Source organism: Eublepharis macularius, chromosome 5 (genome assembly GCF_028583425.1).
Source record: "Eublepharis macularius isolate TG4126 chromosome 5, MPM_Emac_v1.0, whole genome shotgun sequence".
In the NCBI taxonomy this organism is placed as follows: domain Eukaryota; kingdom Metazoa; phylum Chordata; class Lepidosauria; order Squamata; family Eublepharidae; genus Eublepharis; species Eublepharis macularius.
This window is the reverse complement of record NC_072794.1, coordinates 11,170,734-11,187,577: the sequence shown is the minus strand read 5'-3', so window position 1 is coordinate 11,187,577 and position 16,844 is coordinate 11,170,734. Positions and strand designations below refer to the sequence as shown.

At 47.5% G+C, this 16,844-nt stretch overlaps 1 protein-coding gene across 1 annotated transcript in view; it reads right to left on the bottom strand.

Moving 5' to 3' along the window:
- The window catches only part of DOT1L (DOT1 like histone lysine methyltransferase), an 89,581-nt gene extending 87,504 nt beyond the window's left edge, over nt 1-2,077 (bottom strand). The window contains exon 1 of the mRNA XM_054979822.1: nt 1,606-2,077. Within this exon, the coding sequence (XP_054835797.1) occupies nt 1,606-1,686 (81 nt within the window). The 5' untranslated portion in view covers nt 1,687-2,077. The remainder of the gene's footprint in view (nt 1-1,605) is intronic.
- Between the last annotated feature and the right edge of the window lie 14,767 nt (nt 2,078-16,844).

The window sequence follows — 16,844 nt, the reverse complement described above, 5'->3', positions numbered from 1 at the left end:
ATGACACTACAATTATCCACACACAGTTTTCCTCCCCCCCCCCCCCACAGCTTCACATAGAGGCATTTCCCACAGAGGACACCTAATTCACCAGAGCCCCTGTGTCCACTCTCATCTCTCCCCAAAGTGCATCTCATTCACCCATTCCGTTTCCCCCACAAACATTCCCCTTATGCACCACTCATCTGACACCAAACCAACCCCCCTTATACATAACCTACACCGAGTTTCCCTCAACGGGACTGCTAGATGATAGCCCCCCTAACCTGCACCCCACTTGTATATCAAATATGCACATTCTCACCCGCCGCTTGTTCCTCCTATAACTCCCCATTCCCCACATCACCCAATTTCCCTGTACTTCAGCTTCTCACTACCAAACCTCACATCCTCCCCACTTCACCTTACCCCGTTCCTTGTATTAATCCCAAATGTCACCCTACTAGCGTGACACCAAAGAGCCCCGTCCACAATACCTATTCCTCACCCACCTTCCCAGTTTGGTACCATCCGGGACACCCCAACTTTCTGGCATCTGTAGATTTGTATCTCTCCAAAGTGCACCACTCCTCCTCTTGAAATATTTCCTGGAAAGGTGCTTCACTGCATAGCCCTTTGACTAGGCTGCCTGCCTCAGTTTCAGGATACTTCCATTTTTTAATCTCTGTACCCAGTAAGCCTCCTGTTCTCTTTTTGCTCCTAGGAAATCCCCCCCCCTTTTGCAGCTCTGCTATGCTTTGCTAGATCTTTTCCTCTGTGCCCCAACTTTCCCCCTCCCATCATTCTCCCCCCACCTCGGTTTACCTGACACTAAATTGCCCTCACCTAACAACCCCCAGCCACATCGGAGCTGATTCCCACAATCCCCCCTACTGTACACGACCCCCTCCCACAAACGGGAAGCGCTGTTTTAGCACCCCCAATCACCCACACAAAATACACCCTCTGCAATGAAGGCAGTTTCACCTGGGTAGCAGCACTAGTCTGCAGTAGAACAGCAGGATTCAGGTCCAGCAGCCCCTACAAGACCAACGAGTTTTCCAGGGTGGAAATATGGTTGGTTTTGAAGAGGCAACTGGACCCAAATCTTGACCTGCTCCAAAGTCACCTAATTGTCCCACATAATAATAATAGCAATAATAATAAAAATGATAGATTCAAGGCAGATTACTCCCTTCATAATAACTATAACAGCAAAAATAGCAATAATAATGGTAATAATAATAAATTCAAGGTGTATTACTCCCTTCATAATAACAACAATAATAGTTTTAAGGCAGATTACTCCCTTTATAATAATTATAATAGTAATAATAATAGTAGATTCAAGGCAATTTACTCTCTTCATAGTAATAACAGTAATAATAATAGATTCAAGACTGCTTACTCACTTCCTAATAATAGTAATAATAATAGTTTTAAGGTGGATTGCTCCCTTCATACTAATAATAGCAATAATAATAGTTTTAAGGTGGATTGCTCCTTTCATCACCATAGTTTTAAGGCAAATTGCTCCCGTTCCCAATGACTCCACCCTGTGATCTGGGGAGGCACAAGGTTAGACCCCCCCCCAAGCCAAGCGCCCTCTCTATCCTCAGCACTCACGTAGACGGGCAGGGGCCAGGGGTAGACGGCCGGCTCGGCTCCGACGGGCGACTTGAGCCGGAGCTCCAGCCTCTCGCCCATGCTGACGGCCGACGGGACAGGTCCGGTCAGGTGGGGGCGGCGGAGGGCGGGAGGCGGCGGCGGACCCCGACCATGCTAGACCCGGGCGCCCTCCGCTCCACTCCGCTGCCGCGCGCTCGCCCGTTCTCCTCGCGCGCCTCTCTATTGTGGCTCGCGCCGGGCCGGGCTCCTCCTCGTCGCCGTCGTCAGCAGCAGCGGCGCCGCCGCCGCCGCACCCGCCATCTTGGGCCGCCTCCGCCGGCGTCGAAGGGAGGGAGGGGCGGAGGCCGAGCACCAAGGACGGGCCGCGCGGGCGGCAGACACCAACCAAAGCGATTCACGCGCTCGCTTCTCTCGGCAGAGCGCGTGCGCGACAGAGCGATAGAAAGGAAGGCAGCCGCGGGGGAAAAGGGCCAAGGCGGGTCGTTGAGAGTGGGTGCGCGCACGCGCGCGCAAGCCCGCGGCCACAGGAAAGGACGAGAAAAGCGCCTGCGCCTCTCCCCTACACGGGGAGGAGGGGCGCGCGTGCATAAACATCGAGCGGGAGGGGGGGGGAACTGACGGTGGAGCATGCGCCTTGGAAGGGAACGGAGGCAACAAATGAGCGAACGGGGCGCGAGAAAGGGCGGGGCTTCTTGTGGTCGTAATAGTCGTTTTATCAGCTGGCGTTCTCGTCTTCTCCCTCCTAATTTGGTGCGCGGGAAGGAGCGCGCGGGAAAGCAGAAGAGGGGGAGGACGCTCGGCTCACCTAAAGGGGAAAGCGGGCGGAGCGAACGCGCACGCGCGCCCCCGTCCGGACTCTCTTCTCCCTCGCTCCTCCAGCCCTCCCCGCTCACGAGCGTCTTGTCCTCAGTTGCCCTCGCGACGGGGGGCGGGAGGGGGAATCGTGCGCGCGCGTGCCTGGTTTCTTTCCTCCCACCGACTGATCTCTCCTGAGGGACATTTGAGGTCCCCTCACGAGGGGAAGATGTAAAACCGCACGATGCGAACCTCCCTCTCCCCCATCACCCTTTTTATTATAAACATTTACCTCAGAAAAAGGCGTCACGAATGATATACGTAAACCACCAATTTAAAGCAAATTATGCTTGTAAAAAAAATTACACTTCGCTAAAGAGGCAACCCCACGAAACCTTACCAATGAGTAAGCTCAACAGAAACCAGAAGTTTACTTCTAAGTAAACCAGACTGACATTCTCTGATCATGCCAGACACTCGATGACTCTGGGGCTGTGGTGGGTTCCCCGTCATTGGCAGTCTTCAAGGAGCCGCAGGGATTGCCAGACTCCAGGTGGTGGCTGGAGTTCTCCCTAAATTACAGTTGATCTCCAGGCCAGAGATAGTTCCCCCGGAGGAAATGCCTGCTTTGGAGTGTGGACTCTATGGCATTATGCCCTGATGATGTCCTTCTGCCCTCTCCAAGCTCCCCTGCCCCCTCCCCAAATCTCCAGGAATTTCCCAACCTGAACCTGGCAACCAGCGGCTGGACTAATACATGTTGGGAAAGCTTTAGACTGTTCCTGCATTGGGTAGGGGGTTGAACTAGATGGTCTCACAGGTGCCTTCCAACTCTAGGATTCTATGATTTATACCCTGCCTTTCTTTTCAAACTGGTGATGACCCAAAGATATGCCTCAGTGTATTATTCACACAGTTGCCTCCTGAGACTAACATTTCATGCTTCTGACAAAGCAGTCTGCAGTCCACGAAAAGATTTTGTCACAGCAAATCTCTTTAGAGTGTTGTTCTGGGAACTAGTCTCTCTGATGCTATCCAGTGAGCAGCACAGAAATTGAAATTGCAGGGCTGGCTTCCAACCAGGAGCAGATTGCAGATGAGGGACATTTGGAACGTGCAGTCAGATGCTTTTTACAACTGCTGGTACAGAACATTGGAAAGGAGGTGTCTGAGGAACAGCTGACTTTGTGTCAGCAGTTCTAGTCAGAGAAGGGAGAAAAAAAAATAACCTCCAGAAAATGTATGTAAGCTTTTAAAAAAAAATCTGCAAAACTGAATTTCCTCCAGATTGTGATTCGGAAACCAAGATTTCAGGTTAACAAAGAAATAATTTGCAGATTTGAAATAGATGTTTATTATCTGTTTTTAATCCACTGTTTTATTAAAGCTGAAGAAAGCACTACTGGTTTTGAGGTCTTAATTTTCTCCTCACTCATCTCTTCCCTGCCAAAAAAATCTGTGGTTAAATTGGAAGTAGCAGTTTTGTGATCCTCTGCCCGAGTAGGTGCTCACTACACTATTATTCACCAAATGGAACAAATCTGTGAGCAAATCCTGCTTAAATTGCCAAATTTTTACATGTTTGAAACTTGCATGCATACCCACAGCATGGTCCTTGTAACTGTCAGGTTACATGGGCACGGTGGCGCAGAGTGCCGATGGACCTGAACTACAGCTCCCAGGTTCAGCACAGGTTCCAACTCTGTGGAAGGAGGGGAGGTATACATCCCTCTCTACCACTCACAGGCCTGGTCAACCTGTCAGAGTCCCTGCAGCCTCCTCTTACTCCCAGCCTTCGAAGGCTTCCACCCTCCTTGCCTCCTCCTCCATCTCTCTAGCTCTTCCTCCTTCCATCCTCTCACTCTCCTAACTTACTCCTCGCTCCTACACAACCCACTCCACCCTCTGGATGGACTTCCCTTATATCCCTTCACCCATTCCTGGCTCCACCTGCCTGCCACGTCCCCAGCACTCTAGCTCCGGCCCAGGCTGTCCTCGGCAGCCACACCTAGGATTGTTCTGCTGGCTGCTCTGGCCAGCCACACCTGTGCCTCCTTTGCTGGCTGCCGGGCTTTTTTTGCTGATTGCCCCAGGCAGCTCCATCTGCGGTTGCCTTGCTCCCAGCCTCACCTGGTCCTTGCTACTCCCTTCTAGCCTGCTTACAGGTTGGGGATCTGGCCCTGTGCTTCCCTTGCTGCCTTTCCTCCCCGGCCGGTAAGGTTGCTGGCTGGCTGGCTGTCCCTGCTTCCTGTGCCTTCTTCCTCTGGTCTGGTCCCCTCCTGGCTGTTCTCACTCTCCCTGCCTGGGCTCTTAGCCTCCCACCAGAGGGTGGGGCTAGCTGGCTTTCACCTGCCCCATCTGACCCTCTGCGACTTGGGTGCTTCCCCCCCCCTATTGCTGGCCTGTTCAGGACCTGGGTGACTGTTGGGGCGGCTGGGTAGCTGTCTCCCAGCTACTTCCTGTCCCCTCCTCCTGGTAAGTCCAGGGGCTGAACCTCAGTCCCCAGACACAAACATGGGATTCTTCATCCAACTACATTGTACTTCTTTCAGTATTGGGCATTTTACTGGTGAAAATATTTAAAAGGTCTGCTATTGCAGGATTATTCATATCAAAGTATATTTAAAAATACTGACAAACTTTTCGGTCAAAATTTAATAGACTTCAGGCAACAATAAATGCCCATTTATTTCAAGTGTACCAAAAGCCACATTTTAGAAATATTTATGAGGAAGGGATACCTGGATTTCTGTATTGCATCCTTGGAAAAATCAGTTGGGGATTTCTAGAAGACAGAAACTAGAATTTCCCTCATTGCTGACAATTATATACATTGGATAAACTTTACTAAACCAAGGATATTACTTTTTCTCGATTCCCCACTTCCCCTTCTTTCATTCAGAATGTTTCAAGGTACATATAACTTACAATGGTTTTGAAACATTCACAGAGAGGGAAATATAATGGATTGTCTTTGATTAAAACAGAAGCATTAAAAAGGGGTGGGTGGGAGGACAAGGGATGGAGAGTTCTCTCCGTAACTGCCGTAGGACTAATTTTCCAGGATGATGTAGAACAGTAGCTAAGAGGCCTGGTTAAAAAGCTGAGAATTCCCAGTTCAAATCCTAACTACCTTCTGCCTCGCCAGTCCAGATGGAAACAGGATAGCCCGGTTTCTAAAAGGTCAGAATCCTCTAACTCATGGGTGTTTAACCTTTCCAGACATGGGACCCCTCCAGAGCTGTGAGCATGTGTTAAGAAATCACATGGCATCAGCAGGAGGCAGAGTTATGATCTCATTGATACCAAGGCTAGCTAGGAGTGTGGGCAGCAGACCAACAGTACAGCCCTGAGCACAGAGATACTCTTCTAAGGCTATTGACTTCAGTGGAATTATAGGGCGTAACTCTGCTTAGGATTTCATGGCAAGAGAGCCAGACAGGAAATACAAGCTGAGAACCAGAAGATGGACCATGGTGAGGGACAAGCCAAGGGTCAAAGCCACAGAAGAATCTTTGCCACTGAGCGACTTCGCTTGTTGCTGGTCTCAGCATGTATGCAAAGCGTGTCTCTCCCCATATGTACCTCAGAGAACAGAGAAGAACCACAAGTGACAAAAGGCACAGATTGGACACTTGTCTGCTTCCCTCAAGTTTTGATGGGAAATGTAGGCATCCTGGTCTTGCAGCTTGGCTCTCTGACTGCTGTCCAATGGACTTTTCAACTGTCACTTGTCCAACATTCCGCCAAGCTGCCTACATTTCCCATCAAAACTTGAGGGAAGCAGACAAGTGTCCAATCTGTGCCTTTTGTCACTTGTGGTTCCACTCTCAGATCAGCAGGAAAACACCTACTCGTGGTCCCTGGCCCCAGGGAGGTGCGGCTGGCCTCGGCCAGGGCCAGGGCCAGGGCCAGGGCCAGGGCCTTTTCAGTCCTGGCCCCAACATGGTGGAACTCTCTGTCGGAGGACACCTGGGCCCGCCAAGACCTTATGTCTTTTGGCGGGCCTGCAAGCCAGAGATGTTCCACCAGGCATACGGCTGAGGTCAGCCTGAGGTTTTCTGGGAATGCCTCCCAACCAGTCTTCTGCGGGGGGGGGGTACATAATCACCTGCCCCCTCATATGCAAAGTCACAGGGACAGCACTAGTTTAGGGTTGCCAGTCTCCAGGTGGTAGCTGGAGATCTGGAATTACAATTGATCCCCAGGCCACAGAGATCACCTGGAGAAAATGGCTGCTTTGGAGGGTTGACTGTATGGAATTATACCATGCTGAGGTTCTTTCCCTCCCCAAACCCTGCTTTCTCCAGACTTTACCCCCCAAACCTCTAGGAACTTCCTAACTTGGGGCTGGCAACTCCTCTCCCCCCCTTGTTTATGCTATGTAGGGAAGAGTGGAGGAGGCTGGTATCTGGGGTTTGATTGCACAGATCAATTACTCTGATTTAAATCTATTTTAATGTATTTAAATATTTTATCTTTGTATTATGTCACTGTTGTAACCTGCCCTGAGCCCGCTTGTGGGAAGGGCGGGCCATAGAATGAATGAATGAATGAATGAATGAATGAATGAATGAATGAATGAATGAATGAGAAGCAAGAACCACAACACAGGTTTTTTTGTTTTGTTTTACAGGCAGATCTTAAGGGGCTTAAAACCCAGCAGGTAGTTTCCATGACTCACCTGAGGATCTCCCTTGTACACTTATAAGACAAAGATCTGCTGGGGTTGCAATACAATACAGGCTATGCAAGTAGTTGCGGCAAGGCAGAAAAGGGGGAGTCAAATAGCACAGAAATAGCCACCAAATTGCATTCACTGAATGTAGTGACAGAGTTGCTGTATTCCCAGTCGCCCAAACCTCAAGAATGAGGAGTTGGAGCCTGAGAGCTTTGAGGCAGAGCCCAACATGTACGGATGAAATGACAAAACGTGTTCAGAAATGACCCGAGTAAGGCCCGGAGTAGAAATGATGCCCATTTGAGCTGCAGAGCCAGGCCCTTGGGGGCAAAGTCCACAGAAACTGCGTTAAAGTGTGCAGCTTTTCCACGTGCTTACAGCTTCCTGCTGCCACGAAATATATCTGCACGATACCATGCCAACGCAAATAATAACACACTTTGTAAACCCCTCTGAGTGTGGCATGAAGTTGTCCCGAAGGGCAGTATATAAATCAAAAAATGGATCATCTTCCCATGATCCTGACCCCCAACTGGATGCCCAACCGACAATAAAAAGTGTGTCATCTCAACCAGGCGAGCTTTGCTGCAGTTCACATGTTCAGACTTACATGTCACATTCAGAGATTTATCCAGCAGAAATGAAGCAAGACGGCATGGAAGGGGAAGCACGTATTTCACAGATGGGAAACACTCAACAGAACATTTTCTGGTCTGCAGGGCAACCATTGCAGCCAAATGGACACAGACGCACAATTTTCTCTGTCTCTCATTCTCCCTGCCCTGCTCCCAAAGATAACATCTCATCCTTTCTTCCAGCCTGTTTCATTAGCTGCATGCTACCAGTCCTCTGGAACGGCGACTTAAACCACTATGGTTCGATATGGTGAAATCAGCAAGAGTTTTGCGATGGAGCCACAGCACAAGCAGGGCAAGGAGGGAGTGACGGCCATACATCACTTTACTTCAAGGGATCTCAACTAGCCTACACAAGCTTTCATCCATTTTTGATGTTTAAGAAATTTATCTCTCACTGCTCAGGAAATTATATGTATGGGATGGCGCTGGGGAGGAAGAGCTCCTGTCGCAAACTTCTCTCAGGGCCTGAAAAATGATACTTGGAGCTGAACATTTATCATCCGCTTGTCACTGAGGCTCCTGTTCAAAGTGCGGCAGCTGGGGCCAGTTTGGAAGCTGGCAACTTTGCCTAGACGCTGACTCCGGATTCACTGGGAAGGGGAACAAATAGCGGATGCCCTCCTTTCCCAAAAGTGTATATTGTAGGGATTAACAATGCCTTTAATTAATTTTATTGTAGGGATTAAAGATCTTAGCAAAGGCATTCCTTGAGGCACTGGGGAATTAAAGGAAGTTGGTGGATGTACCTCTTTCTTTCTGCTGTTTTATTTATTTATTTAATTTACACCCTGCCTTTTCCCGTCTCCATTTTATCCTCACAACAATCCAGTAAGGTAGGTCAGGCTGAGTGTATGTGACTGGACCAAGGTCATATTGCAAACTTCATAGCAGGATTCTTATCTGGGTTTCCCAGATCATAGTCTAATGTAACCACTTCACTCCGCTGGCTCTTTTTAGTAGCTTTGCAGGACTAGTTAACATGTTCAGGCCTTTTCCTGATGGGGTCTAACAGTCTTTAATTGCTTTAATGTTTTTAACGTGCCAGGGTTTCTGGCCAACTTTCATTTACTTGTTTTATTGTAAATCACTTTGAACAGTAAGGGAAAGCAGAACAGAAATATAGTAAAGAAGCATACATCACTGTTTTAACAGGTGGCTTATGAATGGTTTGATGTTGCTAACAGTCATGGAGGACAGTGTCTCTTGTGGCATCTCTTCAAAGGCAGCAACATAAAGCATTTGGTTTTAATAACAAACTAATCCCTGTTAAAAATGTGTTGGCAACTAGGGCTTAAGAATAAGACTTAAGGATGAAACTACGACTTAAGGATGGAGAGAAACAGTGGCTATATCATAATGGTCAGCAACGTAACTCCCCCACCAGCCAAATTCCACCATAATTTGTTCCCAGTGCCTTCTTGAGCAAGCAGTTGCTGTATAGAAAGAGTATCCAGGGTGCTCACCTGCCCCATTTTTTAAAATGTTTTAAAGTTTAAATTGCCCTCGGTGAAAATGGTCACATGGCCGGTGGCCCCGCCCCCTGATCTCCAGACAGAGGGGAGTTTAGATTTAAAAACTCCCCTCACTTGCTCCAGCTGACTGGCGCCAGTCAGCTGGAGCAAGGGGAGAGTTTAAATTACAAGCGGCGTGCAAGGCGATTTAAACTCCCCCCGCCCTTTCCGGGAGCGCTCCAGGACATGGCTGCGCCCTGCGTGATGATGTCACTTCCCAGAAGTGATGTCATTGCACGGTCCCAGGAGTGTGCATGCACATGTGGTACCAGGGACACCACCTCCTGCTGGGAGTTGCCCCGTGTGCTGGCAACCCACTGAGTTCCACCACCTCTTTTCCCAGAAAAACCCTGCAGATAGGGCTTTTTTTCTGGGAAAAGAGGTGGTGGAACTCAGTGGGTTGCCCTCGGAGAATAGGGTCACATGGCTGGTGGCCCCGCCCCCTGATCTCCAGACAGAAGGGAGTTTTGATTGCCCTCCGCGGAGGGCAATCTCAACTCCCCTCTGTCTGGAGATCAGGGGGCGGGGCCATCAGCCATGTGACCGTTTTCAAGAGGTTCCGGAACTCCGTTCCCCCGCGTTCCCCCTGAAAAAAAGCCCTGCCTGCAGAAAACAATTTCAATCAGATGGCACAAGATATCCAGTAACAATGCAATAGGCCTAGGATTACAGATATCAGGAAACTACGCAAACAGAAAGCTGTGGCACCACCTCGGTATTTTCTTGGACAGTCCAGGGGAAATAGACTGAAAATACTGGATACAAGGCAATCCTAAGAAAGACAACGTAGCCATCCGCGGCTGCAATACCACCGCTTTTCGGCCAGTCGTCCTCATTAGCGCTGTGTCCTCAGGGTCGCTGCCTCCAGTCATCCCTCACCAGCTTGCCTCATCCTTTGCTGGCGGGAGGAAAGGAAGGAAGAGCGAGAGGAAGGGGAGGCAGCCTCACAACAACAACTGAGCAAGGGGCGGCTGAGGGAAGTGGTGGTGCCTCCTTTTCTGTGGGCCACAAGACAGGAGGGTGAGGAGGGTGATGGCGGTCATTGCTCCTTTTCCTTTAAAATTTTTCAAAATTAACTTTTCAAACAAAAAAAGAAACAGCCACCATCTGAAATACAGACATAACAAGATTACAAAAAGAAGAAGAAAACACATAGAAAGAAACCAAAATAGACAATGTTGACTCAAGTTGTTGACAGAGGGCTTAATATTTAACACATTTTCAATTTTTTCTTGTAAGATCATTAATGGCACAGGGGATTTTTCCCCCTAAGGTATTTCTTCATGTACTCCTTATCTAATTCCTTTTCCATAATTTGAGGAAGGGTTCAGATAGATATTGATGTTGGATACCTTTTTGATTCACATATGAAATAAAATCATGCCATGTCATTACCTTTAACTACTCTAAGCTGATATGTCAATTTTTCTGCCGTAGCTATTTGCCAAAGCTCAGAGTACCAATAATGTAGTGATAATTCTGCAGATTTCAAACACTTTGCTATTACCCTAATTCAGGGCTTTTTTTCTGGGAAGAGGTGGTGGAACTCAGGACCTCACAATGACGTCACTTTGGGTCAGCTGGAACAAGGGGGGAGTTTTTTAAAGTTTAAACCATTGTCAACGAAAATGGTCACATGGCCGGTGGCCCCACCCCCTGATCTCCAGACAGGGGAGTTTAGATTGCCCTCTGCGCCAGCACGGAGGACAATCTAAACTCCCCTGTCTGGCGATCAGGGGGGGGGCGCACCGGCCATGTGACCATTTTCAAGAGGTGCCGGAACTCCGTTCCACAGTGTTCCAGCTGAAAAAAAGCCCTGCCCTAATTGCTCCTCCTTTTCCCACTCCAAAAGCAACCCTTTTGTCTTAAGCAGCCCTGTCCAAAGAGGGAGGCTGGCTGCCAGCACAATGAATTCAATTCCAGAAGTGGTATCATCGTGCCAGCCCTAGGAGCATGCATGTGCCTGCTCTGCATACCAGGGGCTCTCCCCTCGCATGTCCAGTGTTTGCGTGGGGTCCTCTAGCAACCTAACCACCACCATCCTGTATCAGAATTCCAAAGGTGTCCATAGGCTCGAAAAAGGAGGGGGACCTTTGAATGAGACCTTTAAGGCTTCTTCAGCAATGATAAAGGGCGACCTCCTGCCTCCCTGGACAATGCCGGAACAGGGCTTAGACTTTCATTGTTGCACAGCAATTTGAAAAACGTAAGAAACTTTTCAGGAAAAAGAAGCTTTGGGCCTCTTCCAGTCTGATAGCCATTGAGCTGAACATCATGTCCATGTTGAGTTCTGAAGCAGCAACCTCTCCGATCGGAGCTTGGCCACTATGCTAGGTCAGCTCCCAATATGTGACATTTGATTTCTACTCCAAGCTGGGGGGTAAACTGCATATAAGAGGTCAAAAGTCACAGCAATGTTGCAATGCTCCCTACAGGGATGATATTTGCAGCAGTAGAGGAGATCCAACCCTTTCTCCCAAGCAAGGACATATGGGAGCCAAAGCCAGGTGGGAATAGCTTGTTGGGATCTGTCAAAAGGGGAGGGGGAGAGAACTTTTATCAAGTCAAGTCAAGTCAGCCTTTATTGGCATATAGCAACAATTCAAGGAGAACTTCAATCAAATTCTTACAAGGAGCCCCACAGGCAATGGAAAAGAGTGCTAAAGAAGCTCATAGCCCCCTTCTTGGCTTTCATTTCGACCATATTTAACCTCTACCTTGGCACAAACCAATGGCAACAATTCCACATTTCCTCTCCCACCATGGAAGAAGTGTTCTTTTGGAAACTCCACCTTTCCCATCCCAAATACCACATTCTTCAGCTTTTTACTCCAGAGACTGAGTGGAGTACATAAAGGGCTGCCAGAATTTTAATTAACCTAATTAAATTGACATCCCAGGTGTTCATAACAGGGAGCCAGAACTAATCCCGGCCCTTTGCTACATTCAGGTTGCACATGTTTAGATGTTCCTTAAAAAAAAAAATACCAGCGGTCTGTGAATTCTCAAATGTTTGGTCTCACGCAACTGCTAGGGTCCTGCAATTAACACATTCACTAAATGACGAAAGGCCTCCAGATCCCCACATAGGAGGTTGCCTACAGTATCCCTGCATGATTTACTGTCTGGTCCTCTGCTCAGACTCCGCTGGAGGTGATCTCTATAGGCTACGCACTGCCTCCAGATCAGGTGCAGTTAATTAATTTACATCTTTTGGAGCCTAATAAACCCACCTCCCAAGGTAGGGGAGGCTGGAGGCCTCAACACACCCCTCATGCAGAGACACGACTAACAATGTTTTTCACAGTTTTTGGAAAGGTGGTAAAAGTCTTTCTTTCTTTCAGTCGCCTGGCTTAGTTAGGTTTTGGACCTGATGTTGTGCATCTGTTGGCTTGTGCCATTTTATATATGATTGGATTTTTTTTTTGACCTTTCCTTTCAACGGAGCTAAGATTTTAAATGTGTTTTTATTAGATATGATACAATTACACAATACAATATTAAAAAAATATAACTATATGTTGGCTGTTCTACAGGGCACTTATGCAGCAATGTGGACTAAAAAATATTTCAGTAATAACCTCCCTGCAGAGGAGACTGCCTGCTCCATCTCTGAATCTCTCCATGCTCTGGCCTTTCAATCTGTTGGGGTCAGGTAACCCGTCTCTGAATTATTTGTAAATGCATTCAAACGCCAGGTGCAGAGATACCATCAGAGAAGGCCGCCTGTTGCATCTTTGAATGAGTCACTGCTCCAGCTTGCCTTTTCCCAATGAAGACATGTTCAGAATGACTCCTTGCAAACCTCCCCCCAAACCCCCAGGTCGTTCAAAAATAAACGTTCTCCACGTATAACAACTGAAGTGTGCCTCTGATAGTCATTGTGTTGTTTTTTTAAAAATGTGTAATTCAACCACCCGCAGCTTGAGAAATGCTACCAGATGGATTTCTCACAGCAACTGCCTCTGCTTACCTTTGCTTGTGTCGGAGCGCCCTCCACTGGAGCTCATTTCATACAGCATACACAAGAAACATTTGTGTTGATCCAGATTTGGGTTGTTAGTTCATTTTCTGGACTTTGAAGATTTATTGCACTTGTGTAAATAAATTTTGTAAAAGAGCGGGAAGATGAGGTAGGCAGAATAAAGCAAATTATATGGGGAGAAGAAAGGGAAAACACCTGGAAGAAAACAAGGTACTGACCCATAAGGAAAAAAATTGTTATATATGACAAAACCAGAGACCCAGTTTCACGTAGCGAAAAATAAGATTTGCGTTAGACTTTTGATCCCCTGTTACTTTAGTGATCAGATCCACAGAGGTTGCCATGTTTGTCTGCTTCGTCTGCTTCAGCCAAAACAAGAACACCTGTGTTGCTGTTGCATTCATCGCAGCAAAAGCTTTTGTGGGTTGGGAGCCACACTTTTTCCACAGAAAGCATTACATTCATCTGATAGAGCATACAATTTTACTTTTATTTATTTATCATTCTATATAAAAGGCAAGCCATATTAGCGACAACTCACTTCTTATCATCGCACAGGCACACTCTGTGTCAGGCTATGGATGACAGGATACTGCAGAAAGATCTCTGGCCCATACACCAGTACTTAGTCAAACGGATTTTTATTCAGAAATCAGTTCGTTCCAATATACAGGTCCATAGGTCTACTTAGGAGCAATGCAAGCCACTAAGCAGCATGAGCCAAAACTTGACAGGAATGACAACATGGGAAAATACATCTTTTCTACCCTGCTTTTCCTTCCCCTCCCAATTCCAAACAATCTTTTGCCGCTCTTTCTTTGTAAGAACATTTTACATATTTGGGCTATCACGACACATTGCTAGGACGAAAGACGATAGTCTGAGAGGGAACACAAGGTCATAAAACATTGGAGCCCGACAGATAACCACCTGGGAATGCCTGAGAAACAGTTAGAACACTAGTAAAAGGAAACTGAGTTACATCAGGATCATGTTTACAATAACTGGACTAAGCCTCAGAATTAGAATTAAAATTGGCATGGATGAATGGGTACATGATATACATGACATTCTGCCTCCCTAAAGATGACCCTTCTCCCTAAGGGCCAGGTTTGTCAGGACAGCGTCTATGGAAACCAGAAATTAGTCTAGGTGCATTCATATGGGATTTCTCTACCCATTCTTTGTATGAATCATCAAAGTCCTTCTACCTGACCAGGTAAAATAGTTTGTTGTGCTTAATCTTGGAGTCAAGGATTTCTTCCACTTCATAATGAACATGTCCATCTACTAACATGGGATGAGGGGGTCCCTTCTCAGGATGCCACTGATCTCATGGGGGAGCCCTCTTTAAAAGACTGAAGTGGAACACAGGATGGATTTGTTCTAAGTTCTTTGGAAGTTCACTTTTTATAGTCACATTATTTATTACTTTCTTTTCAGGGAAAGGACCTACGTATTTCCATCCTAGTTTTTTAATAGGCTGTTCCCCTCTTATGTTCTTGGTGGAGATGTATACAAAATCTCCTGGCTTCAGTTCCCACTCCTCTGAGCGGTTTCTTTCAGCAAACTTTATGTAATCCTCTTTGGCTTTGTCCAAGGTTTTTTGAATGATTCCTCACTGGGAAGTTAACTTAGTCCACCATTCCTCCAGGTCTCCTCCCTGTGAGGATTCAGGGGCTGTAGCGAAAGGCATAGCGTTTCCTTCATATCTATGTACTATTTTAAATGGTGTAGCTCCTGTTGAGGAATGTACGGAGTTGTTTTACGCATATTCATCGAAATCAAGCAAGTCCAACCAATCCTCTTGTTGGTAGTTAATGTAGCATCTTAAGAACTGTCCAAGCACCTGATTTGTGCGTTAGGATTGTCCGTCGCTTTGAGGATGATAGGCGGAGCTAATTCCTTGTTCAAATGACTTTTGAATGAACTGATTCCTGTCAAAATCTCATGCTATGGATGACAGGATACTGAAGACAGATCTCTGGCCCATTTGCATTAAGACACCAGTACTTAGTCAAATGGATTTTTATTCAGAAATCACTTCGTTCCAATATACAGGTCCATAGGTCTACTTAGGAGCAATGCAAGCCACTAAGCAGTATGAGCGAAAACTTGACAGGAATGGCAACATGGGAAAATACATCTCTTTTCTACCCTGGGCCGTTTCCAGATGGCTTACCTTCTGCTGCTCCATGCTGCAAACGTCGCGGCTCGTGCTGGGGTGAATGCGAAACATTGCGTTTTCTCGCACGAGTTTTGTGCGATGTTGCGCAAAATTTGCGCGAGAAAACGTGCTATTTCGCGTTTTCTCCGTCACGAGCCGCGACGTTTGCGGCATGGAGCGGCAGAAGGTAAGCCGTCTGGAAACGGCCCCACTTTTCCTTCCTTTTTCTCTGGCCTCGAGGCTGCTACAATGCACCCACTTGCCGCAGGGAGGGGGCGCGCTGAATCGATGGCCTAAACACTCCTCCCCCCGCTTCCCCTCAGTACCTCTCGCTCTGGCCTCCAAGCTGCTGAGAAGTGCCTGCTTGCCACTGGGAGGAGTGCTCAAGCCATTGATTTGCTGGGGGCCCCCTCACAGTGGCAAGTGGGCACATCACGGCGGCCCCCAGGCGCTGAGGGGAAAAACAGCAGAGTACAAATTAATCTTCACACAGGTGCATTGCAGGGAGGGGCCCTGCCGAATCGACAGCCTAAACAGTCCTCCCTGCACCTCACCTGAGGGTCACTGACGATAAGGCGGAAGCCCTGGTGATGTTGGATGCCTGTCCGTGCTTGCCTGGGAGGGGTCCCCACTGGATCCTGTGGAGCTTATTCTCCCCTCCCTAAAGAAGCCTGGCTGCAATCTTGAAGGCAGTTTCCTCAGAGTAAGCCCTACTGAATAGCACAGGCCTTACATTTGAGTAGTCTTTCTTAGGGTGTGTCTACCATCCTAAACCAGTCTTTAGCCATGGACAACTTTATGTTGCATTGTCAAGAGCAGGGCTTTTTTTCAGCTGGAACGCAGTGGAACGGAGTTCCGGAACCTCTTGAAAATGGTCACATGGCTGGTGGCCCTGCCCCCTGATCTCCAGACAGAGGGGAGCTTAGATTGCCCTCTGCGCCGCTGAGCGGCACGGAGGGCGATCTCAACTCCCCTCTGCCTGGAGATCAGGGGGCGGGGCCACCAGCCATGTGACCATTTTCCCTGAGGGCAACCCACTGAGTTCTACCACCCCTTTTCCCAGAAAAAAAGCCCTGGTCAAGAGTACAATGCTTTGATGATGTGAAAGTTCAAATTGCCCATGGACCAGAGCATGGCAAGTTATTTCCCAATTCTGACAAAATCTTTACAAAAAACATTGTATACAAAGAATTCTTTAAACATTGATGACTGATTGTTGTTTCAAGAAAAATAAAAAAAATGACCAACAACATTTTTCTAGAGCCCATTGTATTTTTTCACATAACGGGCTTCGTTGCTAGTTTATTATACTTATATTTCGCTTGCCCCACAAGCAGGCTCGGAGCAGATTACAACAAAAAGATATAAAATCAACAGGGTAGCATAAACTATAAAACAGTATAAAATTCATTTAAACAGCAGCACACATATTGCACAACCCTCCAGTATCAACAAATCT